General features: G+C 41.3%; 1 protein-coding gene across 2 annotated transcripts; it reads right to left on the bottom strand.

The window, feature by feature from the left end:
• On the bottom strand, nucleotides 1-27,125 carry CDKL4 (cyclin dependent kinase like 4). 2 transcript variants are annotated; one of them, XM_059660042.1, is made up of 11 exons: nucleotides 26,692-27,125; nucleotides 25,791-25,912; nucleotides 22,762-22,984; nucleotides 19,726-19,847; nucleotides 15,960-16,032; nucleotides 13,783-13,873; nucleotides 12,697-12,894; nucleotides 11,177-11,259; nucleotides 9,707-9,763; nucleotides 5,889-6,023; nucleotides 1-3,927 (listed from the first exon to the last, which is right to left on the bottom strand). In XM_059660042.1, exons 3-11 carry the CDS (start codon nucleotides 22,927-22,929, stop codon nucleotides 3,826-3,828), a joined length of 1,029 nt encoding a protein of 342 aa, XP_059516025.1. In that variant the 5' UTR covers nucleotides 22,930-22,984; nucleotides 25,791-25,912; nucleotides 26,692-27,125; the 3' UTR covers nucleotides 1-3,825. The 2 variants fall into 2 exon arrangements, with proteins under 2 accessions (XP_059516025.1, XP_059516024.1); XM_059660041.1 differs by lacking the exon at nucleotides 25,791-25,912 and having other exon boundaries at nucleotides 2-3,927; nucleotides 26,692-27,123.

The raw sequence follows: 27,125 nt of genomic DNA, 5'->3' as shown, positions 1-27,125 counted from the left end.
TGAAATGAATAAAACTAAAAAAAAAAGACCGTACCCTTTTATGTAATGATGTTTACTTTGAATTTATATTAGTTCACACAAACACTCCATCCATGCTTTTGTTCCAGCCCTCCGGTCCAGTTTAAGAACCCATTGTGGCCCTCAAGTCAAAAAGTTTGCCCACCCCTGTTCTAGTGGGAGGTATGCCCAGGACACCAAGCTGAAGCGGAGCCTTAGATCATCTAGATTATCTACTCTCTTATTATACAAACTAGTCGCCTGGTGCACAAAATTTGTGCACGGGTAGAGTCCCTAGACCTGGCCAACGATCAGGGCCGATCTGTGGGGTGACCTGTGGGGCAATTGGGGGGCCCCTGATGGCACCTGCCATGGCCGGCCTGGGGCCTACAGGCTGGGGGTGCTCCTGCATTGAGCATCTGCCCCCTGGTGGTCAGTGTGCATCATAGCGACCGGTCATTCTGCCGTTTGGGCAATTTGCATATTAGGCGTTTATTATATAGAATGGGAAGATGAAGGCAAAGAAAAGTTACACATCTATATAGAGAGTTGCAAGCCAGGCCTAGAACCTGGAGGCCTAACTCCCAGGTCACATGATATTTCTATTATTCTCTAAACTACCACTCTTAAAAACTTTTTGTTATCTACTAAAACAAGAATGAAGTTGTTGAGTTAAAGATTTTAATCTAAGATAAACACATACATGTACCCAGAACATTACTTTAACCTGTGTGTAGCCTTTTCTCTCTCTGTCTTAACTATATGCGCTAAAAACCTCTATACTTGTGATTCATCTAATATCTTACACTGACTCCTCAATTTTTTTCTGTTTGTGGAATTTTAGGAACAGTCCTCTTCTGGTAACATGTTTTAATAATAAAAAAAATGCTTTGGGATTACTCTGTGCCATTTGCTCCAAAACCATGATTGGAAATCATTGATGGTGACAAAGGACCAAGAAAGTTGTATCTTTTTGAAAAAAATTATAATTCTATAGCAAGTAAGCTAAAGAACTATAAAATACTTTCAGAACTAAATTTTTTGTCAAAAGAACTTACTAATTTCCTCCTTTCTTGTAGTTTGGGGAATCTGCAAGAGCAATGAGTGAAGAGTGTGATATCGCGTAGAAGCCAGAAGAGGGACATCTACTCTCTGCTCACCTCTTCCTTCCCCGCCTGAGGGCGGTGTCTTTACCCAGTCACCTCCCGAATCCCAAGCCTTCAAAAGCCCACTGAACACAGCTTGTTAATGCTTCAGTCTAGCTAGAATAACCTTCGAAAAGGGACCCTCTACAAGTGCTTCGTGGCTGGGGCAAGCGGGAACCACCACCACATTCAAATATTCAGGTGGTGCCGCTCACCACGACAGCACAGTATGTGTGCAGCAGCAAAAAATTATACACAAATTAAAGAGCTGGAAAGCTGGCACAGGTGAGGCAAGGCCCAGGTCAGCCAGAAGCTGGACAAGAGTGAAGGAAAGGCGAGATTACAGAATCCTGCGGGCTTCTGTGAGGATAAGTTCTACAAGAGTCATGACTTCATTTGGGTACCAGACCCAGAGGTGCATGTTTGTCATGTGGCTGAGAAAGGCAAGGGGACCTGTGCAGCACAGAGGTGAGCAGCATGCATGGAGACAGAGAAAAGCTGCAATCGGAGATTTGTGCGCCTGAGTGATTCAGGCGGCAGCAGTGCTACGTGACCTGGGTCACGCAGGGAAGCCAAGCACGCAGACGTCATCAGAAGAGTTATTGTTCTGCGTGGTAATATGACTGCATCAGAATCTTTCTCTAAGCATTACCTGCTTTCTCCTCTCCAGTCACACATAAATGATGGATTTGTGTAAGGGAACAAAATGAGAAATGTTAGTTTGAATTCGTAAATGTAAGCAAAAGTAAGGGAAGACGATTACTCTCCCAAACTCTGCCCAAATCTTCACTGTTGTTTGAGGCACAGTTAGGAGCAAGATGGGTAGTAGAGTCTCGTGCTGTCCTGATTTCTGTGTGTGCAGCTTATATGCACATAACAAGCGCTGGAGTAGCATGAGTGGTTTGACAATGAAGAGGCTTACATGATAAAAACACTATGAAAGCTAAAAAGAAATCTTTTTAGCAAAGTTGCCTTTTATCTTTTATTTCTCATTTTCCTTGCACCTGTGGTATCATCTTATTAAAAGTTCAAGAAACATACAACTCTGAAGAGGCGCATTTTTTAATAATAAGAGGAAAATAAGTCCCCAGCAGCTTATATTTACACTCAGAATGTTAAATGGCCAAATAAGCCCACTCAGAATGCCCTTCCAGTGAGCAAGGAACCACTGCTCAGATGCCGTAATTCTTTAGTAAAGGGATGCTCCCTGATGATTGAATGAGATTCTCTGGAAGTTTATAAGCCAGATCTACAAATGCAATGAACTTTTAAAGAGGAATGTAAGTGTTATTATTGTGTTTCTTTAAAATACTTTATGCTTAGTGTCTTAGTGCCATATACAAGGAATTTCTGAACTTGTGTGTATTTGCAAAATGTTCAGGTGAGCATGCTGAACCTAGGAGCAAAAAAGAGTTGATGAAATAATCTTAATATTTATTGATAGGAACCTCACTCTTTTGAGTCTTTATGCCAGACAGGAAGAGCCAGCCCATTGCTATAATTTCACATGAGTTTCTTGTTAGCAAACCCAAAGTACTTTAAATATTCGGCATCATCCTTAGATGTCCAGGATAACAGGCATCTACTATGATGCTTCACAATTTATCAATGTAAACATATATGTGTATATATGTACATATGTTTGTATGTAGATAGGTCTGTCAAACTTAGTTGGGAAAATATCACAGTGTAAGCTGGGCTCACCTATTGAGGTGTTTTGTTTGTTTGTTTTTTTTGGTAAGAGACACAAAATGAAGGTAACCGAAAGAGAATCTTCCTGCTCTCAGAAGTGTTTACAGGCCTGACTTGACCATGATGCACAAGTTTAGGGCGGCACAAGTTCATAGAAGCTGTGGATGCAAATGTTTGGGAGACTGTTGATGATAAACTATTTAGAAAATACAGCCAGGAGGACAGGTTTAGGTACTGAGATGTAGCCAGGAGGGGAAATGGATAAGGAACCACGATGCACCAAAGGACAGCAGGAGAGTCAGCAGCCCCTTATCCCAGGGTATTATGAAGATGGTAATTCCTTGTAGCTCATCCACTATTTACTGTGTAAATATACAAAATTTTCTCCTGCTAGCTTTAAAAACAGAAACGTCGATGTCTCATGAGAAAGAGAAAGTAGAGTCTACCCTGGAATCAAAAAATAAACATAAGTGACATTTTAAAGTTCCCTTCCTACACCAATACGAAAACCCAATAAAATAGCAGCATTACTCAACAGACCTGGTTACAATAAGAGTGAATTAAAATACAGAGACACAATGTCATTTCTTACACAAACAGCAGCGAGGCAAGCTATTTGATATTGCTCTAAGACAGTATGTGGTCAGCTGAAGCAAGATGGTACATGCAAATCTTGTTCATAAATCAAAGTATAAGCCCACAAATTCTCAATATAAATTGCCTCAAGAGGGGCTGCTCTGATGAGATTGAAAATATCTCCTCCATATGTGCAGTTTCAGACTTTATAACATTTTAAGAAAATGTTCTAAGAGATAAAGCTGGCATGTGAAAAGCCTGGGCAGAGGAATCAGTAATGATCAGAGCAAAACAATTCTAGAAGGCATCTTAATTTTCATATGGCTCATTTGCATTTGAAACACTGAGAATTCCTATCTCCCTTGTACAAAAATGTGTACATATTAAATTACTTTCCACTTGAAAGAACATTTTCCTAAATGTTTGGAAGATGATCAAATTTTAACTGGAGGACTTGTTTTCTTCCATCAGGTGTGGGGGAGGTGTGGCTTCCTGGTATGAGAGGCAATAGTTGATTCTAATAGCAGAACAAGACAAAAATAAGAAGGTAAATTGAAAACAATTCCTACTTGTACAGTTTGATTTAAAGGTGGCAAAAAAAGGATACATGTGGTACAAAGATGTCAAAAGACATGAACTTAAACATTAAATAAAGATACTTTTCTAAAAATTGTGATATTCTGATACTTGAAAATTAGATTCTATTACTTATTCTAGGCTTCTTATGAATGCACTCTAATTTATTTCAATACACAAATTTTGGAGTATCTAGTCAGTGTTAAAAAGGCACATGCTCACCAGCTATTAAATGATAATTCCCAAGGCTTCCTTTGTGCCCATTTCCAATTTAAAAATTTAGGATATTAATTTTAGGATATTGGTGGGACAGCAAAGATTAAAAACTTCTTTACTGTCAACTTTAAACAATATTTGGTCTTAATGAATTTCTTGGTCATCACTCAGAGAGCTAGAAGTTGGTATCGAAGTAGAAATCTGAGCTCACAAAATGAAACCGGACTGAATGAAAAGATCTTTCTGAATTTTTTTTTTTCCTGATACAGCAAAGTGTCTGGGAAAGAGGTGTGTCCTCAAAAAGGAAACCAGGACTTGAAAGCTATCCCTGTTTATCTTGGCCCTGCTCTCCAGAGACTTCACGTGGTGGAGAGATGCTTTAAGTGTCCAGCTGTGAACTGGAGACTTAAAGGTGGAGCATGTCCAACCCCATTTGAGGACAGTGTGGCAGAACCTGAGTTGGGAACCAAGAGGCAGGATGGAGCAGTGTTGCTCTTGACCTCCCAGGCCATAGGCAAGGAATCTAGTGAGATGTTTTGAAGGGGACAGTGTTTGTACACGCAAGTCACACCGTATTTCATACTGCTGCCTCAGACTTATTTGAACAAACCCTAACCTTTTGGTTAACTAAACTGTATTGGGCTCAACTTGGATACATGTAACTTTAACAGTAAAATGATCTACGCAATACAAATTTGGAGATCCAGAGGTTTCGGATACAGAGAAATCACCATAGTAGTTCTCCTTATTGATTACTCTACTGTTTCTCTCACAACAAACTTCTATTTTAACTATCAAATAGTTGAAAAAAAGACTGCTCTCTTCCTTTATTGGGACATGCTAATGAGAAGATAAATGACCAAGAAGTAGATCAAAGGCGGAAGATTAAGCAAACGAAAATGGGATGATTGTTAGTCTCTGATAAATTAAAAACTACCATCTTGTCTTATTAAGAACCATTGCTTATCTATTTAGTTATTTGGATCATAGTTATATGACAAAATACTATTTTAGGTGCTATGGATATAAGATGAGGGGGCAGGGACCCCAAACAAAACTTCTATGAATTTATGTTTTAACTTCAAAGTTTTCTGAAAGTAAAAAGTAGTTGCCTAATAAACTGCAGAATCAACATTTGCCGCCACATTTACCATGTTTTTATGCAATACTGGTACATCTGAGGATAGGATTTGGTTCCCAGATACCTGAGTTTCATCCCTTTGCATCTAGCCAGAATTGTCCTTGTCTTGGAGAAAAAATCTAGGAAAAGCAGACTTACGTGCCCGCGGGGTGAAAAGATGGTAGAGTCGTGTCCTGTACTGCACGTCTGGAGGCTACGGAAAGGTACTGGGATTCCGTTGCATGCGGGTTTCAACTCAGTCCTGCTGTAATGGGGTATTATTGTATGAAGTTGCTGTATTTTGGGTACATGTTCTGGTTGGTGGGATAGCCAATCAGTGTAACAAAAGAATTGTGCAGTAAGTGTACTTGGAATAAGACTTTGTAACAATTTGGATATTTCATAGCTTTATGATTTTATTACATCAACCAGTATTTATTAGGTAAACAAATACAACTAAACCAGTGCAAAAATAAGGTCTTGGTGTCCATCTAGTCTCACTTTGAAACGTAGGAAAAGGAAAAAAAAATCTTTTTAATAGCACTTTAACCTTTGAATGGAGGTACCTGCTGATGTTTTCTGCTTCTTCCTTCATTACGTGCTTTTCTTTTAATTTGGTCTTCTCGGAGAGAATCAAAGTAGGGGCTCTCCAGGAGTTGGGCACAGGTTAATCTGTCATCTGGATTCATCTTCAGACACTCCTTGGATGAAAAGCAAAGAAGACATTAAAAGAGGGGCCTATGTTGTTACTGTGCCCCAAAACTCTGAGTAATCACTGGATAGAGCAAATATGAGTTTAGAAAAATCAAGTCTGTATTTTATCTAGTGCTTATAGCTTGCTGGTAACTGTGGTCACCTCTATTTCTCCCTCACTTCACTCTGGCTTCTGCCTCCACAATTCCACTCTCAAGTGGTTCTTGCTACTCAGACCTATGATCTCTACTTCCCTATCCTTAAATCTACTTCCACATTTTGTGTTCTCCTCCCAATAGTGCTAGATGCAACTGACCACGTCCTCCTTCTTGAAACTCTTCTTTTGGCTTCTCTGATGCCTCACTTTCATTCCTCCTACTTCCTGGCCATCCCTTTTCAAACCAACCTTTCCTACTTTACATTCTCCTCCACAACGGTTGCATGAAATTTCTCAAAGCTCAATCCCAGGTTCCCCTTTCTTCTCATTTGTTCTAAGTTTCTAGCTAATCTCATTGGTGCTCAATGGCTTCAATGGTCAAGGTTTACCAGAGACTTCCACATGTATGTGTCTGATCCAGACCTCTCCTTTGAAATCTGGAACCACAGGAGCAATGGCCTACTTAATATCTCTGCTTTGTCTCAAGGGCACTCTTATGGGTTGAACTGTGTACCCCCAAAATATTCGTTAAAGTCCTAGCCCTCAGGAACTCATAACGTGACCTTATTTGGAAATAGGGCCTTTGCAGATGTAATTAGATAAAATGAGGTCATACTGAAGTAGTGTGGGATCTACTCCAATCTGATTGGTGTCTTTATACAAAGAGGGGAGACATTGCAAAGCCAGACACACACAGTGTGCATCATGTAAAGACAGGCAGAAACTGGATTCTGTTGCCAGAAGCCCAAGAGTGCCTGGGACATCAGAGGCTGGAAGAGACCAGGAAGGATCCTCCCCTAGGAGCGGTAGAGAGAGCATGGCCCTGCTGACACCTTGATTTTAGATTTCTGGTCCCCACAATTGTGAGAATAAATTTGTTGTTTGAGCCACCCAGTTCCTGGTACTGGGCTATGCTCGCCCTAGGAGACTGAGGCAGACACTTCTTCGCCCCCTTCCTCTACTGCCCTCCCAGATCTAAAAGATCATCACACTGCCAGTTTTAGTTCCATGTCCTGAATTCATTCACTTCCTTGTGTGGATGTTCAGTCTACTGAAATCTAGTCTTTCACTAAAGACCTATGGGTTGCTGTTGTTGTTTTAAGAGCATTTTTCGTTTCTAAGAAGAGAGTGTTAAAGCTGAGCTGCTTCACGGGGCCTGAGCTGGAGCAATGTCCCGCTGGATTAGTTGTAGGTGCACTGAGATGACCTGGATGGAGTTGTGGCTTCTGAGTTCTTGACAGCCTGGTTAAAAGCTTTCTGTAACCCAAGAGGCTCTTAGCATGGGAAGGGTTTTAGAGATGAGGGAGAAGAACTTGGAACTGCAAAGTCCAAGCCAGGATCCTTTTCCTGAAACTTCAAATTTCACTCAAAGTCCTTCAAAATTTCCAAGAATCTACAGTCTTCTTCTTGATGACCAGATAAAACTGATGTAGGAATAGGATGGTTTTGGTTATGAAAACATATTAGTAATAAAAAATAAATACTGTCCCCATTGTCTCATTTTAAACCTAATGAACAGAATACAGATCTGCCACATACTGGTCCCTGCATTTCCATCACTGTCCTTGGCACTGCCACTGGCTGGCACTTCACCCACCTGAGCAGTTCCTTGCCTAGATTCTGACCCAGTCTCGCGGGATAACTACCCGTTATGGTAGCTGATGCTCATTTGTTGTTAAAGATGTCTCCATTGCAATTAATGAAAGAAAGCCTGTCTTCATCTAACATGGAGCAGGAGTCTAGGACATAGGGTGTAGCCCACTGAACAGCACAATCCTTGATGCACTTATGAGAGTTCTTGGGTCTCAGGTCAAACATTTTGAATCTAAATCAAATAGCCGAGTGACAAAACTAGCTTCATCCAAAATCCTGGGCAGGCCAACAGGGCACTCCAACTTCGGAGATGAGGAGAGGGAGTTTGCGTTATACAGTGGAGTTTTTGTGTCCTGGAAGTTTTTTCTCTGGTTAGTTGAAGGAGGAACCACAGGAAGGCCTGGCCTCAACATGAGAATGGATTGGGCTTGCAGTGCTTGACACCCCCCACCCCAACTGGGTTTGTTAAACTGTAGGTGGGTCTGATCAACCTGTCCAGAACAAGGTCAGGAAATTGGGCTTCTAGGACAGGGCCTGCAAAGTGCTGGGTTAAGGCAGGTCATAGCAGTGAGACCAGCAGAAGACAGCTGAGGCCCAGTGGAGCAAGTGTAAGGGCAGTCTGAGAGCACAGAGGGGTCAGGCACCAGGACTCAGGAGGACTCAGACTGAAGGAATCCAGCACCCTGGATAATACCTTTGCAGTGACCAGCACTGGCACAAAGGCCGGTCTACAAGGTCAACTCTAGGTCATCCAGATGGCTCCACTTTCTAGGTCATATGAGTTTTCAACTGGGCTGCTTAGCATAATCGCCCAGGGGGATATTTAATGATATAAATTCTAAGGTCCTATATATAGAGATTCTGCTTCTGGAATCTGAGGTTAGATACTGGAATGTGTGCTTTGAAAAAGCTTCCAGGTCATTCTGATGAATATATGGAAACCACAGCTATAAATAGAACTTAATTGGTTGTTAAAGGCAGATACTTTTACTGGTAGCTCCATCCCTGTCCCCTAAGGGCTTTTAGTATGCACTTTAATGGAAGAGTCATATCTAGCATGCCCTCAGTTGGTCAAGCATGAATAGTAGCCTAGTCATAGGTGAATTTCTTCTACTTTTTACTAGAATTTGTCCTTTGCTTGACTATCTCTTAGGCCCCATGCATAGGCCATTTATGGTGTCTATATTACTCGGGCTTTGCCTGGTCTTCTATTAATTTTTTAAAAATCATTAAAAATTTTATTTAACTCAACATATCTAAAATGTTCAACATGCAATTAATATTTTAAAATATTAATGAAATATTTTATATTTTTAATAGTAACTTTAATAGAAATCTAGTACATCTCAATTCAAATAGGCCATATTTCAAGTGCTCAATAGTAACATGCAGTGGCTACCATACTGGACTGAGCTGTTCTATACCTTCAACATCATAAACTTCCATAGTCTGAATATACTAACTTAATATTCAAATTTCTAATGAATGCAAAAGAAGTAATTGTGTTCATCACAGCAAACCCCAATTATATTAATTAAAAAAACTTTTTTTAATCCTCACCCAAGGATATGTTCTTTATATCGATTTTAGAGAGAGGAAGGGAGAGAAAAACATCACTTGGTTGCCTCCTTTATGCACTCTCAGTGGGGATTGAACCCATAACCTCAGTATGTGCCATAAGCAGGAGTCAAACCCGCAACTTTTGGTGTACAGGATAATGCTCCAACTAACCGAGCCACCCAGCCAGGGCCATCTCCTAGAAAGAGTATTGCTTACGCCACTGATGTTCCTTTAACTATAATGATTTTACAGTTCCTTATCATTTTCAATGACTACATCCTACTTTGGCATTATTTGTACTACTGCCCTCTCCTCCCAGAATTACCAGCTTCAATCATTACAATTTGCGGTCAATAATGATTATAAGTGATTCTTAAGTACCTTCATAAAATTCAAAGCCATGGGATGAGCATCTGAAAATTTTTCTTCAAGAGTTTCCTAGGACATAAAGTAAAAACTTTTAACATTACATAAAAACAACATAATGTATATCTTAATATATTAATAAGAAGAACACGTTGAAAAAAGACTCCCTAGTAGGTTAGATAATTTCTTTTAATAAAAATCATATTTTTACATAATGTTACACTATAGTGTAAATACTTAAAAGACAAAAATTGGATTTATTTCCTTAATTTCACAATGCCTTGCAATTGATGTTTGATAAATGTGGGTTCCAAATGTCCCCTTCTGAAATATTACAACAGTCCTATAATACTTGTGTCTGATCTACTCACAGGAAGGCTTTGAGCATCAATGAAAATTACATTGAACTACATGTGTAAGAGCAATACAGAAAGCAATGGAATGATGAACATAAACTCAGAATAGTGAGGAGGGAGGAGGATGGGATTGAGGAGGAGAATTCAGGAAGGAGGAAGTTTCAAAGATAGTGGTAACATTCTTAATGTGTATTTGTTGCTTTATTCTTTAAATTGCATATTCTTTTGTAATTTAACCTCTAGCCTTGTAAATCAACTTTTAACCTTTTATTACATTTAATTAAAGAGAGCCAGTATATAAATCAAGGTATTATATGAAATACATTTAAAACAAAGATGGTGTCTAGAGATAGCTGGGACGTCTTAAACCTCAGATTGTTCACCTGTGCCGTAAATCATGATCTGTCTTTACAGACTTTCCCCTCCCTGCAGCCCTCTGACTCCAACCTAGGCAGTGTGAGTGTGGACACACGCCTATGGACAGTCCATTCTATAGGCAGAATCCAGACCATATGGAGTTTCAAAGATCACAGCCCAAACTTAGGTAACACAAACAGGAAGTCTATGTGTACAGAATGTAAGAGGCTCAGGCAGTAGGTGACACATTCCCAGAGAAAGGCAAAGCCCAGAGCGAGAGTGTGGAGGTGAGCATCGCAGTCTGGAGTTTTGACTTGGGTACAGTGACGATCATTTTGTAGAATGACCTTCTGTGTGAAAATATACTTTGTGAAAAAAATGGTTTCTATTGATTTGCATCTATTGATTTGCAAAAACAGAGAATGCATTTTTTCAAAATAAAAAAGTACTACAGTAAGTATTGTTTATGAGATAATTATTTCAGGAAAAGGTACCTGAGTGTTTTGACTAGAAGAATCAGTTATTTGTGCAAGGAACTAAACAGACTTGCACTTCAAAGCTAATATTAAATTAACTTTCAGATAGTAAACTTTATAAGCATTCTCCTGATTAATTCATATAGTTTTCATATAGTTTCTTTGATCTGTGTTAGTGTGGCATAAGGAAAACAGGAGCTAAAGGCATAAAAATTGAAAAACACACAAAAAAAATAACTACCCTTTTAAAGAAAGTAGCAACACAAATAATAAACCATCTGAAATGGAGCAGTTACCATGTCTTCTGGTTCAGGAATACTGATGCCATGGAAAAATTGGTTACTTTTAAAGATGGACTGATGTCTTGGGATTAGTTTTCCTATAAAATACAAACCACATAATTTATGCTCAGTTTATAAAAGTAATATAGTGCTTACATGGTTAACTTTTGAGGTCCAGATGCGAAAGAAATACTGATCCTGACTGTGGCCTCAGATTTGGAAGGAATAGGTCCCTGCCTAAACCAGTGATGGCGAACCTTTTGAGCTCGGCGTGTCAGCATTTTGAAAAACCCTAACTGAACTCTGGTGCCGTGTCACATATAGAAATTTTTTGGTATTTGCAACCATAGTAAAACAAAGACTTATATTTTTGATATTTATTTTATATATTTAAATGCCACTTAACAAAGAAAAATCAACCAAAAAAATGAGTTCGCGTGTCAGAGGTGTCATAGGTTCGCCATCACTGGCCTAAACTCACCTTCTCAGGTAAGGTCAATTCTCCCACACAACTCTCTGCCACAGGTAGCGTGGTCTGCATACACCTCCACCAAAAGAGGAGGTAAGACACGATGCGGAGGACTTTACACACGTGACCTTACTTAATCTCATACAATCTAACAATGGGTGCCACTTTCAGTCTCCACTGTATCAATGAGAATGAGGCTTAGAGTTTAGTAACCTGTCTAAAGTCACATGGTCATTTAATGACAGACCCGATTTCAAACTCAGGCCTGTCTAATATCTACCTGATGTAAATTTCCACTGGCCTTTCAGGAAATCAATCAAACAAAATACACTAGAGGTGTGTCCTGTGGTGATACTCTGCCCCACATTTTTCATGCTGCAAAATTGTCCAGAAGAATGTGTTGGAACCAGACGGGACAGCAGTAATTCCCTTGCCCGGCACCCACGCTGCCAGGAGAGCCTATGGGAAGGAATTAATAAATGTTCGTTCTGTGTGTAGATGTATCTTTGCAGCCATGGTGCCAGAGTAAAGCTGCAGGTAACCTTCTGGGCTATATTCCCTTCCAGCCAGGAGGCAGACCACTGCTGAGGATGCTGACACACGAGGAAAGGGATTCTCCGAGTTCCATTCCTATTCTGCACTTTAGGCCAATCATGGAAGCCTCCTGAGCCCCAGCTTCTCATTTCTAAAAAGGCATCACAAACAATGTTGCCACGTAAAAGACAAACCCTCTTTTACAGTGGACAGAAATGGCATTGGATCCAATACCTCCTAAGAGTAAGGTCTGTACAGCTGACGCACATCCTTAGCTGTAGAGCCCAATACAGAGAGTAGATGTGTAGTTTATTCCTTGGCTAAGTGGCCTGACATGGAGAGGATCTGGAAATTCCTCAGCGAGGGACGAATGGCTGGGCAGACTGAGGAAAGGGTTGGGTTTTGGCTCCAACCCAGACCCCACCATCCTGACCAGCACCTTGGAGAGGCAGAAAGCCCCTGCTGGTCATTACAATGGCATGCTGTTACCATGACAACTTAGCGGCTGTAAGCCATAAAACGCAGCTCCTACCCAGAGTCCTGATGATCAGATAAAGTTGATCCACATCTGATTTTCCCGGCCAGAGCGGCTGGCTGGTCAGGAGCTCTGCAAACACGCAGCCGGTAGCCCAGATATCGACTGAAGAGCCGTACTGAGTGTCTCCCACGAGAAGCTCAGGAGCTCGGTACCATCTTGTAGCGACATAGTCAGTGTAGGCATCTCCTGGAACTGCAAACATCGATCAGATGAGGCGGGTCCCCTGTTCCCAACGTGTGAACTCCTCCTAAGAGCAGGCACCGAGGTCCGCTTCAGAACTCTCAGCAGCCACACACTCCTAACAGTTCATGCTCTGATGCCGATTGAGGAAACAGTTACACTGTGCATTCAACTTCCAGAGGCACCTTTGCTGGTTAACATCTATGTAATCCTGAACAGAGGGCAGTGTGACTGACAATTTCTAGTGTAAGGTCAAGTGTAAACCAGCTTCCAAATGCACGGTCAAGTCCCCTGTGCCTGGGTCCTGTCCGGATGCTGACGGTGTACACACCACCTTGCAATGTGTATGTTGCCAGCCCGGTGCAGTTCTAGATCTGGGGAGAAACACTGACTTGTCCCTCTCCCCCCTTGGTTCCTCCCTGTCTGGGATGATTTCCTTTTTCTTAGCACTGTCTCTGAATTCTCTCTTTAAGGGTCAGTTCACTCTCTAGTCTCACCAGCTCTGTGAGGTTATTTGCCAACCACTCCAGCCCCCATGAGCATCTCCCTCCAGGGAACCGTCTGCCCCTTCACTTTTGCACTTCCTTGCCAACCAGCCTGCATTACTCTTTTGTTTGTTTTACTTGAGATTATAAGAGCATGCAGAGCAGAAATGCACCTTATAACCCTTTTCTTCTCCTATGGGGAAAAGCATATAAATGTGATGTCCAATAAATTCTAGTTGAATGGAGCGGAGCTGAAGTGCTAATTAATGCAGTGACTAAAGGTGAAAGTGAGGTTTTCATTTCTGAATAGTAACAATAAGACATTTGCATTCATTCAATATCTAAAGTGAGGTTTTCAACTATATTATTTCATAATCATCTGAGTTGAGTAAGTTAGTAAAAAGTGGTTACTTACTCAGAATTCGTGCAAATCCAAAGTCACATATCTTGATTATTCCTTGCTTAGTTATTAGAATATTTTCAGGTTTTACGTCTCTGTGAATACACTGTTAAGATAATATTTGATTATTTCTTTGAGCCATCAAAATGACAAAGCATAGAAAACATTACCTCTTACTCTAAATGATAGATAAACATAGTCTATGAGATAAAAATATAGTTTTCTTAAAAGAACTTAAAGTGGCAATTTTTCACTTATCACACCAAAAGAAAAAAAAAATTGTTGTTACATCAGTGAAGAAATAATTGTTGGATATAAAAACTGACTTTTTTTGTGGGGAGAGAAGGCAGTATCATACACTTATTTCTTCCACTTTTTACCGGATTCTATTTTAACTGTAAGAGTAAAACCCTCGATGAGTCTCAGTGTACCTATAATAAGAACTACTGCCACCCAAGAATCACATTCACATTTGAGAAACTGGAGAAATATTTGAGTGATAAACAAAACTCCCTTATAATTAGGACTGGCAGCTCTCCTGAGAGAGGGCCACACGATAAGAATGATGGTACTCTTGTTCTCTAACTCAGCCCCCAGGCAGAGCTCTGTACTTCCCAAAGCGCCTTCATGTGAAGTAAGTAGCTCATCCCCTCAACAACACTGTAAGTGCGGGAAGCCACTGACAGTCCCAGATTGAGCATCATAGTAATCGGCTCCTCTGCCTCACTTCTCTGCTGTGCTGTCCGTCCCTGTAAGTGTTGCTGTCAAATGGACAGTTCTAATAATTTCTCTTTGCTTCTAGAGCAACTATCTAGGAAGAGAACATGTTAAATCCTTAATTTATTTTTGGTCACAAAAATGGCACTGGCAATAGAAGCTAGTACAGATAGTCTCAATTCAGCCACTGTCAACTGTTAAACCTTTTGAGGTCCCTTAAAAGCCCTAGGCCTTAGCTATTAATTTAAAAAATACATTGTTGTAATATAAACCAACTTCATTTTGATATTCTACCTTTTAGGTAACCCATTTATGAAACCTGGATTAACACTTTGAGTCATACAAAAGTTGGTGATTTACTAAGAACAGGTTATGTTCCTCAAATGAGTTTGCATCAAAGTCTAAAATTTCTGGCCCGGCTGGTGTGGCTCAGTGGGACAATCAGACATTGGATGCCTCATGATGTTGATGCAATAAAAAGTGCACAGCACTATGTATGAACTACTCTTGTGTGAAGAAAAATGAACCTGAAAATGATCAAGCCTCTAGATATAAATGCCAATTTAAAGGAAAAACAGGCGAAAGACCAAGTTCAGTTTGACACAGGATGCAATCAGTCAGAATGATTTCAGTAACACAGTAGGACTCAAAGTGTGGATCTTGGACCAGCAGCTTCTGTATCAACCAGGAAAATGCTTGGAAATGCAAATTCTCGGGTCCTATCCCAGCCCCATGGAATCTGATACTCTGGGGGTGGACCCAGCGAACTGTGTCTTAGCAAGACCTTCTGGGCATTGTGATGCATGCTCGGGTTTGAAGAACTACGGCTATAAAAAAGTAATGATGAAAAAGATTTTTTAAAAGGTGGGAGGGGGACTATTATAGAATAAAAGACTTAAGAGACATGCCGAAACCGGTTTGGCTCAGTGGATAGAGCGTCAGCCTGCGGACTGAAAGGTCCCGGGTTCGATTCCGGTCAAGGGCATGTACCTGGGTTGCGGGCATATCCCCAGTAGGAGATGTGCAGGAGGCAGCTGATCGATGTTTCTCTCTCATCGATGTTTCTAACTCTCTATCTCTCTCCCTTCCTCTCTGTAAAAAATCAATAAAATATATTAAAAAAAAAAAAGACTTAAGAGACATAAAAACAAAACAAAGTGCCAAAGTGGATTACACTATAGAGAACTTATTTTAATCCAATTTAAAAATAGTCATAGGAATCAGTAGTCCTGAGGCAAAAAGAAGCATTACGTTCATACAAACTTTTAATTCATAAGGAATTAGAAATTTGGTTCTTATAGAAATTGGAAAAGGGCCACAAATAATGCACTGTTTTTCCTCATATTCGGTAACTTTCTTTTGTTTTGCTCTTCTGGTTCTTACTTTCCCTGTTTTTAGCTCTTGAAAGACACCCCTGAGTTTCTTAGAAGAGTCATCATGAAGAATTAACAAATGCACTAGAAAATGTCACTTACGTTATGTTGATGACAGAAATTAAGAGCTTGAAGTGTTTGCCATAATACACTTTTAATCACTCCATCAGCAACTCTAGGGAAAAAAATAAAAGAGGAAATTAAAAAACTCCTGGGATGGGGTTACAGGAGCAGAAGCGAGAACAAAAGTGGAGTGAGTGGGCTTGTGATGGCCAACCAACACAGTGCAAAGGGTGCCTTGGAAATGCTCTTTAAAAATGTTTTAATGAAAATTGCTTTACTATTTTTTCATTGTAATTACATAATTTCCTCTTCAAATTTCAATTTTTACATCTGCAAAAATGATACAGGCTTAACATGAAAACTCATACAACACAGAAAAGTGAAGGAATAAAAAGTGTTGACTCGCATCTTACTCCCCCCAAATAACTGCCATCATCTACGGTGGCTGTTCCTTTAGGCACCTCTGTTTCTCTTCCCTTTGTGTGTTCAAATTTACTTTTTAACTTTAATATTAAAAAACACATTCATATGGTTTAAAATTCAAAAAACATGAAAGTGCATCTATGAACTCTTCTCTGATACGTGCCTAGCCACCCAGTGCATCCTCCGCCACTTCCCCGCCTCTTTCAGACACTTTTATGCATAGAAATAGAAATATTAATATGTACACAGATATTTTGTGGTTGTAAAGGACCACGCCATATGGATGTATCATAATTTACTTAGTCTCCATTGATGAGCAATTAGGTTGATCCAATTTTTATTTCTAGTAACAATGCTTCAATGAATATACGTAATCATCCATCTCATTGCATTTGTGCAACTATCTTTTTTTTATTTCTTAAAGTATTACAAAGAGTATTACATATGTCTCCTCCCCCCCACCCCCCTTGACATTCCCCCAGCTTCCCCCACCCCCCAGTGTCTTGTGTCCATTAGTTATTCTCATATGCATGCATGTAAGTCCTTCGGTTGATCTCCCACCCCCCAAACCCTCCCCAGGGTTCCCACTGTAGTTTGACATTCTGCTTAATGCTGCTCTGCCTCTGTATCCATTTTTGTTCATCAGTCTACAATGGTCCTTATTATCCATAAATGAGTGAGTTCATGTGGTATTTTTCTCAGCTTCCCAGGGGCCGTCCCAGCCTCACAGGGGCCGTCACAGCCTCACAGGGGCCGTCTCAGCCTCATAGGGGCCGTCTCAACCTCAATGTGCAACTATCTTTTAAGGTAAGTTCTAGAAGTGGGATTTCTGGGACCAATGGTAGGTATATGTTGCGTTTTGATCCTCAGGGATGAACCTCAGGGAGACCCGAGGCCTGGCTTTGCAGGAAAAGAGGTATGCTTGAAGACTGACCTTCAAGTCGCCCAATTCATGTTGGTGGTAAACACTCAAGCAAGTGCTGGGGCTGTTGTGTAAAAGTGACTTACACTTGGTCAGCAGGCGGGTACAGAGCCAGGGAAGGCCGGGGAGAATAAAGGGCCTGGGAATGGGAGCCTGGGAGCTTGGTCCCTGCAGAATCCTTACTCTGTGTGGAAAACATTGGGAAATACCATGGATGGGCAGGTGTGCTTTCCATGGGGAACTGGGAAGCTGGACAACTTGTATTCTGGCTGGGAGAAATGTGCTCTGGGTAACCGTCTCTACTGTCATAGGAATGACAGTCCCTTTAACTTTTCTGCTGTCTACCCATTGCTCACCTCACGGTCCCAGGAATGACATCTACACAGTTACACACTGCCAAACTACCTTCCCTAAGGAAGGTTATGCCCATTTACACCCCCAAAAAACATCTGTGCATTAAAGGCCCTACCTCCTCATTTGGTTTTGCAGGGTTATGCTTGCCAATCTGTGGTTTAAAAAAAAGGCCTCATTTTGGTTTTCATTTGCATGTCATTAACTATTAGTGAAGTTAATTTTTACATGACTATTGGCTATTACATTTCTTCTTTTGTGTATTTCCTGTTCAGAGTCTTTACCGCTTTTTTGATTGGTCTGTTTACTCCTTTCTGACTTATGGAGACTCAATGTGTGTCAGAGTCTGCATATGTGCTACAACTATTTTTCTCAGTGTGGTGGTGTTTTTCAATCCCAGTCATGAGATGGGATTGCTGTTTGCATATTTCAAAAAGAAAAAATCTGAAGCAAGATTTCTTTTTATCAAATGTTTGTTTTTAAATTTAAACTTATCTGATATTCCAAACACACCCATCACTCAGCTTTACTATTTTATCATATCTGGATACTTAATATGCTCAGATCACTTTTTGAAAACTGAATCATGCAGATGCAGCTGGCCTTCCACCTGTATATGACTTGGGTGGGGTACTAGCCACAAGACATCACCACGTGGGGCTGGGGTAAACGCCGAGAAACAGCAACAAGTGTGTGGAAGCATTTTCCTCAGGGCAGTTTCCCGATCTGGGTCACAGTTATGGTGACATGCCCGTGACATCAGCGGTCTGGTGGCAGCCCTTTGCCTCTAGCGCCTCTAATTATTAATCTGTGAAAGCACCTAGTTCTCAGTATTAAATCACCTCCCTCCGAAATTTCTGGAGTGGTCTCTGTTTCCTGTACTGAATTCTGACACAGCTTAATGGTCTCCCTTTGCCTAGAGCAGCGGTTCTCAACCTGTGGGTCGCGACCCCTTTGGGGGTCGAATGACCCTTTCACAGGGGTCGCCTAAGAGCATCAGAAAAACACATATATAATTACATATTGTTTTTGTGATTAATCACTATGCTTTAATTATGTTCAATTTGTAACAATGAAATTGGGGGTTACCACAACATGCGGAACTGTATTAAAGGGTCGCAGCATTAGGAAGGTTGAGAACCACTGGCCTAGAGCCAAACCTGAGACAATAGTGTTTAAAAATTTTAAGAGTCAGAAAGAATAGCATAGCCATTTTGAGCACTATGAGAGAGAGTTCAAATCCCAGCTGGGGTGACAACTGATGTCCTTGTCTTGTTTTCCACTTTCATGGAGTGTTGAGTATAAAATTAGCTGTTGAATATAAAATTAGCTGTTGATTGGAAGAGGGTATGTGTTGAGTATAAAATTAGTTGTTGATTGGAAGAGGGTCTGTGTAGGGGTGTGTGTGTGTGTGTGTGCTCGCATGCGTGCTAATAAAGTATTTTAATCCTAGTTTGCTAAGGTTTAAAAAAAATCAGAAAAGGATACTGAATTTATCAACTGCCTTTCAGGTTTTACCAACATACAATATATATATATTCTCTTTTAACCTATTATGTGAATAGACTTCTTGATATTGAACCACGATTCATTCCCTGAATTCAGACAATCCAATACATAACATTTATTTTTTAATATTTACTCTGGAATTTTTATTTCAATGCATCTTTTTAAAATATGTATTTTTATTGATTTCAGAGAGGAGGGAAAGTGAGAGAGAGTCATTGATCGGCTGCCTCTTAAATGTCCGGAATTGGGGATCGAGCCCACAGCTTGGGCAAGTGCCCTTGACCGGAATCGAACCCGGGACCCTTCAGTCCACAGCCCAACGCTTTATCCACTGAACCAAACCGGCTAGGGCACCAATACATAATTTGGCCTCAAAATGCATTGTGACTTATATGTGTAGGTTTGTCTTCCTAATCATTTCTACTCTAGGTTAATACTCATTTGCCCTCTGAGCACATCCTGAGACTGGAGAGGGGTGGCCAGCAGGTGCATCTGGGTAGAAAGGGGAACTGTGGCTCTGATTTGAAGTTTGCCGGAGTTAATCCCACCTGGACTGAAACTGGGACCCGACCGCAGAGCTTCAGCTGCTAGATTACTTACCCATTTGGACTTCTTTCCAGCTCATTTAAAAGTGTGTGATCACAGTATTCAAAAACTAAATGTATTTTCCTCTTTCTCCTGAACACCTCAATGAGGTTCACAAGGTTTGGGTGTTTTAATTGCTGCAAAGGAATTGAAATACAAAACTTGGTGACTTGTCCCCTGTAAGAATTTCTCCCTGGATCCCTTACAATATTAAGAACAGGAAGTCTTGTGGAGAATTTTATTACAGCTACTTACAAGAGAAACCATCCCTGTAAGAATTCTTACCTTTATTCAGAAACAAGGAATCTTAAAATTGCAAGAAAAATTTAAGAATTTGTCTCATGCACCCAAAATAGAGGGTAACTAACCTGAATCTCTCTGGAGATAACAAATAAAGTACACAACTTCAAATATAAGCTCTACAACAACAAATACTTCAGCATTTTGTGGAAATTCTAAATATGTGTGATAAAATAACCTGAATAAAAAATGAGGAAATGGAATTATTGTGTGAAACTACAAAACTCATCAATGCCCATTTACTAGTAGCTCACAGACTGCCATGGATTTACTGTAAATGGCAGCTGGATTTAAACCCAGTATGGATTTTAGCGTTGGCTCTCAGAAATACAAGACCCTAACCTTCAATCCGATGAAAGTGCCTATGCTAGGAGTCCACATTAGTCTGTTTTTAATTTGTCATTTTCCAGCTTTGTTCTCTGATTTTATTATTCTCTCTTATGCTTAAACGTTGTGTTAAATTCTCTTCCCAAACTGAAGCCTTCCACAAGGCAGCCTCTGTTTAAGGTGGTGCAGACCAAAGGAAAAATCCTGATTAAGATAATCCATCACTAGAGCAACTATGTAATTTAGCATCATACCAGGGTAATGAGTATAAGCCAGGGCTGTCCCAGGCAACCGGACACGTAGGGTCGCCCTGCCTATATCTAGGGTGACCCTATAGTTTAGCATATAAACCAGGACACTTCTGAGGGAGGATGCTAACCAGACAGACTTCTGGTTCTATACCAGGACACCTGATCACTCCTACTTATAACTCATCTTCCCTGTTGTTTTCCCAGTTTAGTAGACAAATCATTTTTGCAAACTCTGTGCTATTTACATATATATATATATATCATAGCTTTGTTGCATCAGCTATAGCATCTGGGAATCCCTTTCTCTCCTGAGACACTTTTTCATTTCCATTTCATTTCTTAATAAATATTTTGCAGGCCCAGTATAGATTCCTAAGTACGAGGACCTACACAGCATCCCCTACCTCAGCATTCGTCAGCATGGCTTGACCAAAAATATATCCCCCTGTGACGGCGTGCCTGCTGCTCAGTACTCCGGGAAAGGGGCATTTATTATACATTAAAAATACCCTCGGCGCACCAAATCAGGTCCCCGCCCCCCCCCCCCCCCCATGTGTTCTACTGCCTAAAAGGGCAAAAGGCAAACAAACAGCGGAGGAGACGGGCCACACAGGAAACCCAGCTGCTTGTGCTGCAGCCAGAACTGTAGAAAGGGAAGGAAAAAATATCTACCAGGAGGGAAAGGAATTCCCAGATGCTACAGCTGATGCAATGCCACCGTTCAACCCGGTCAAATCTGCCTCTGGGCAGATCAGCAACTTACATCTCCTTTGCCAATGAGATTAGCTTAGCCCAGAAACACAGTGCGGAGGGGAAATCAGTCACATTTAAGTGACGGGAGTCCACGAGGAAGGTGAGGTAGATCTGTCTTGGAAGGACACTGGTCAGGGCGTACATGGGGCAACTGCCCAAAGCAGGGAAAGCGTGCCCTCTGAGAGTCATCACCACCAGAGACCAAGCTGCGCTGGAATCTGGCTACATATTAACCTTCAAGTTCACTCTCCCATTGGGGAACCAGGAGGTACTACCTGAGCACTAACTTACGTTGACGGCTTTGCGGGTGGCGGTGTTTTATTAGAAAACCACCTGTTCAGAAATACACCCTGTGACTGAGCTCTGGGCCAGAGCTGGCTGCTGGCTACAAGGTAACAGTGAACTACTTTTTTATCATGATGGATGGATGTGCTCTTGAAAAATCCGGGTATATCTACTTATGTTTTAAATGAAACACTAGAACTCATTAGCTGAGGAAACCTGCTACAGATAATATTCAAAAAGGATGGATAATGAACTATTATCTCCCTTTAAAAAACTGGATTTCTGGGGATTTCCTAAAAACAGACGACCTGTCACAAGTGAAAGTCGGCTGTGTGTTCTTGAAATCACAAGTTTTGCTGGTCCGTGAACCAGCAGGGTCTGTGCCATTGGGGCGTTGGTTGGAAATGCAGGATCTCAGGCTCACCCCACAGCTCCCCACTCGGAACCTGCATTTCAACAAGGTCCCCCCTGGGGGTTCCCATGCACATTCCTGTGTGAGAAGCGCTGCCCTATGACACAGTTTCCTCTCTGATAAAATGAGGGTGCGGATGAGAGGCAACTCCAAGGTCTCTTATGTTCTCAAACTAAGATTTTTATGACAGGAAACTGTTTACACTGAGAACTTAGGAATCCTACATGTCAAAGCCTATCAGAGAAGAAACAACTAGAACAAAACCTTCGTGCACAATGTGTACACACGGCTGGGGTGACAGTCAGTATGTCTGAGACCCAGGGAGCAGGTCACAGGCAGGACCGTCCGTGGCCATGCCCACAGGCCCATGGGCACAGCCCTGTGGCCCCTCTGTGCCAGCAGATGCTCTTTTACCTGCAGGTTTAAGGGGGGAAGGATGGGGGAGGGGTGGTGGCAGGGCGGAATGAGAGGACTGAGGGCAGTGAGTTACCAACCAGAAGGGATTACTTCAGCATTTTAACAATCCACAGCTGTACTCACAATACCAGCTAAGTAGCAGAGTGGCCAAAGTCCAAAGTGGTGATCAATTTATTTCCCAAAGTTACTGATACAAAGGAATTTAAGTCCAATGGGGGGGTGGGGGAATCACTTTGAAATTCTTTGTAATTGTGGCACACACATATTCACCCAATACCATATTATAGACACATCAAGTTAACTTACCTTCAACATACGTATTTCTCTTAGTGCTATTTTCTTAATAACAGGATCCTCTTCAGATTCCACAAATTTTTTAATAGCTACCACTTGTCCAGATGTTTTGTTTCTGCATTTGAATACAACCCCATAAGACCCTTCTCCAATCTTAGCTAATTTTTCATACTTTTCCATTATTGTAGCAGCAACTTAAATTACTGTATTGATTAACTGGAGTACAATGTTGCACCTGGAAAATAAGATGACTCAGCTTAACCAAGTTATCAAGGATGGTGTTCTCACAGATTATTATATAAAACCAATTTGCTAAGGATACCAAAGGTTTAGTTCCGTTGATTAATTTTTACACTTAAAAATATTTGGGCGGTATTTTGTTATTTGAGTTCAGCCCTATGGAGTTCTTCCAGCTACCAAAAAGTTTCATATGCTATTTCTCCTAATGGGTCTGTGTTGACTTCAGTGGAATTAAAAGAATTTGTGGAAAGGAACCTTATCCAATCAATTGTTTTCATTGTACTCTGGTAAACAATTAAAATGTGATGCTATATAACCCGGCTGAGGAAGCATTTCATACTCCTGAATATGATGTTTATCTTTTCCCTCCTAACTGATTTGAATATGGTAGAGACTAGAACGGAGATCAAGACTTGGTACAAGGTGCTGTACTTCCATCTGGTGGAGAGAATAGAGAGAACATGTGGGCTGTTAAAAACAATAAAATCTTTTTAGAGAATTATTTATGGTGCTTAGCTTTTATGTGTATGAAGGAACAAGTCCTTAAACTCTTAGCTCCCACAGTAAATAAAACTAAAACTCCTAAAAGAAGGTAGATTTCTCTAATTCTTCATGAATGCTTTTGTATCCATAGTGATTTCTATGGAAATACTGGGTTTAATTTTTCTGTCTTGCATCACCCATTTGTGAATTTTGTGGTGATTAGATTACATGTTAAATAAGGCCAGCATAATTACATAAGGTAGTCCAAGAACTGAAAATATAAAAATCCTAATTAGTCTTAAAAATCCCACCCCCCCCCCGAAAAAAACCACTTTAGTCAGTAGAATCTTATTACTACACTCTCAATTATACAGATGAGAAAACTGAGACACAGTGAAGTTACAATGAAATTAGAACTTAGGCAGTCACATTTCAAAGATCACAATTTTAATCACTATACTGCCTCTTAGTTAATTCAAAAAAATGCACAATTTGAAAAACCACTCTATCCAGGTATTGGTATTAATAAAATGTCAAGTAAAGATTTGACTACTTAAAAAATTTCTCATTTCAAATGAGCATCTATTGTTTTTACTTCACTAATGTTCAATCTTTCTTATCCACAGATTATCTCAATGAAGATATAAATCATGTACTCTCACTAACCATCATAAAAATACACAACTAGAAAAAGTGTTTATCTGGATAAATGACGACTACTACTATTAGCATACAATGCTATTTTTAATAGATTTTATTTTCTCTCATATTAGAGGGTGAAAATTCAAGCATATACACTCAAGTAACATAGGACAAATCCATCACAGATTATGTTGAGAAAACTCTGTTAGTTATGGGCATGTATGGGAAACCTGAGAAGGCCTAGAGGAAAGTTAAAGTGAGGCAGATTTGAGGACTAACTGAACTTTCAAAAAAATTTATCTTTATTGTTGAAAGTATTACAGATGTCCCTCTTCATCCCCCCAACTGACCGCCTGCACCCTGTACCCGCCTCCCACCCCAGGCCTTCACCACACTATTGTCTGTGTCCATGGGTTAAGCATATAAGTTCTTTGATTAATTACTTCCTCCCCCCAACTGACCGCCTGCACCCTGTACCCGCCTCCCACCCCAGGCCTTCACCACACTATTGTCTGTGTCCATGGGTTAAGCATATAAGTTCTTTGATTAATTTCTTCCTCCCCTCCCTTCACTCTGAGATTCGCCAGGAGGACTAACTGAATTTTTTAAAAATTTAAGTATATATAGTTGGTATACAATCTTATATTGGTTATATTAGTTTCAGGTGTACAATATGGTAACTAGACATTTTTATACCTTACAATGTGATCACCCCACTAATTCTAGTAATCATCTGTCACCATGTCAACGTTTTTGTTTGTTTAATTTTAAAATGGTTTTGACCGAGATTTGCTTATAATTAAATTAACAGGCTATTTTTTATTATTAATTCACTATTATTTCAAACAAATTTTATCGAATAAGTCATATGTTGGAAAAAACATTGTAGTGCTTTTGCCAACATAAATAAATATTACATACCTACAACTATAGTCTACATATTTAAGTCACTACTCCTATCCCATGTTGGGTGAATGATTAGCACGTGATCACACCGAATTGTGTGAAGTTTTTGGTTCTGTTGTCTCCTGGCGTAACTTTCTGCAGCAGCTTTAACTAGCGTCCTAGGCCATGCCCCGCCATATGCATTTGTTTACTGGAGGCAAGGAGTGAATGCACTCAGTTACTAGACCTATTCAGCACAAATTAAAAAATACAATAATATATATAGAAACTTCTCTGTCAAAGTAAGCTTTTCATACATACTTAATTTTAATTACACAAACGTGTCTACATAAGTAAAAACAGGTGAAGTAACTAATTTGCCAAATTTTTAACATGCATTTGGAAAACCTACTTTGTTATATAACGAACAACTGATTTAGTCTTTTTTTTTTAAGGTTTTACTGTAATTACATTTTGATTGTTCATACAGTAATTGGGCAGGAAATCAAGATTAAACAGTGATAGAGGTATATAGGCAGGGAATAGATGCAATTGGTTGAAAATATTTTTCATAGCCATTAGTGACCTTGAATCTGAAGCCATATCCCTCTTGGCTACAGGGACTCCTGCCTTCAGAATTTACCAAATATTTGACTCTTAAGTTAATGAAGTTTTGTGTACAAAAGCAAAAACAGGTATAGACTTGGGCCGATTGGTGAATACAGAAAGACATACAGAGATACATACTTGAGTGAGTCACTAAATTCTTTGACAATTTTCCACTTAATTACCTGTCTTAAAAATGTGCAAAAGGAGGCAGGTATGAACAGAGGAAACACGTGGAGGCAGACTGTGATCCACAACTGTGTCGCTAACCAGGTCCTAACACTGAATACACGGTGAAGATGTATTTCTTAAGAAAGGGAGGAGGAACGGGGTGGGAAACGGTATTAATTTCCTGATCTAAAAGTTCCTAGTGAATTCGCGTTAGGAATGAGAGGGAAAGGCGCCCTCTTCCCGATCAGGCCAGGCCCTTCCGGGTTCTACAGGTCGGAAGTCACAATCTGCTCCATTGTTACGGTTTCCAGGGCAACCAAGCGTGTGCACAGCTCCTCAGACTGGCCGGGAAAGCGGGCTGAAACCAGTCAGCGTCGGCTTTATCACCGGGAATTACAGAACTGCAAGAGTACATGCACCTCCTCAGAATCTTTGTCTTGGTGATAGTACAGTTGGACTTATTAAAAGCATCCCCGGAAAACCATAAAAACACCTAATTTACCTAGTTAAGGCAACTAATTTTGTTTTAAAACATCACGTTTCACGTGTACACATCCAGGTGTGAAAGCTCGGCACAAATCCCTTTATTTTCGGGCCACGGAACTAGCCTCCACCCTCACGTAACGTGGTCCAGGTGACGGGCCACAGAGAGGTCTCCCCACGCGCAGACGCGCCCCTCGCCCCGTCCCACGGGCCGCCGGGGAGACTCGCCGTGTGGCCGCCGGAGCCTTTCGTCCCCCAGCCGCTGGCCCTCACCCCTCTGGTCCCGCCCGAGGCCGCGGCGGACAGGCAGCCCTGCTCCCCTTCTCGCAGGGAGCCCCCCTTATCTGGGAGCGGCCGTCCCCACGCCACACCGCTCTCCAGCTCGCGCCGACTCGCGTCCCACCCGCCCCGCCGCCGGGGACCCGCACTTACGGCGCCCGCCGACGGGGAGACGGTGACGCAGCCCCGAGCAGCCCCGACTCCGACGCGGGTCCTCGGCCCAGCCCGCCCGCCGCTCGCACAGCCACTCCCGAGCGGAACTGCCGCGCCGTCTCCCGGGCAACCGGACGCTCAGGCCCAGCGCCGCGGGGCGGCTCGAGAGCCGGTGTCCCGCACGCGCGCCCCGCGGGGGAAGCCCGCATCCCGCCCTCTTCATCGCCTGGTAACCTTCCCGCGAGCCTGGAACCTCGGCGTGTGGGCGCCCCTGCAGTTTCTCCTCCGAGAACCCTGTAAGAGTCCCTGAAAGCGGCGCTCTGGAAACATGGACTTTTCCATGAACACGGTCATTACACCAGGTCCCGTTCCTTCCAAGGCTGCAAAAGCACTAAAATCAGCACCTGTAAAAGTTGAGCACATGTCCGTTTTCA

This window comes from Myotis daubentonii, chromosome 12 (genome assembly GCF_963259705.1).
Source record: "Myotis daubentonii chromosome 12, mMyoDau2.1, whole genome shotgun sequence".
NCBI lineage: Eukaryota > Metazoa > Chordata > Mammalia > Chiroptera > Vespertilionidae > Myotis > Myotis daubentonii.
The sequence above is the reverse complement of the archived record's forward strand: the minus strand, read 5'-3'. Positions and strand labels throughout refer to the sequence as shown.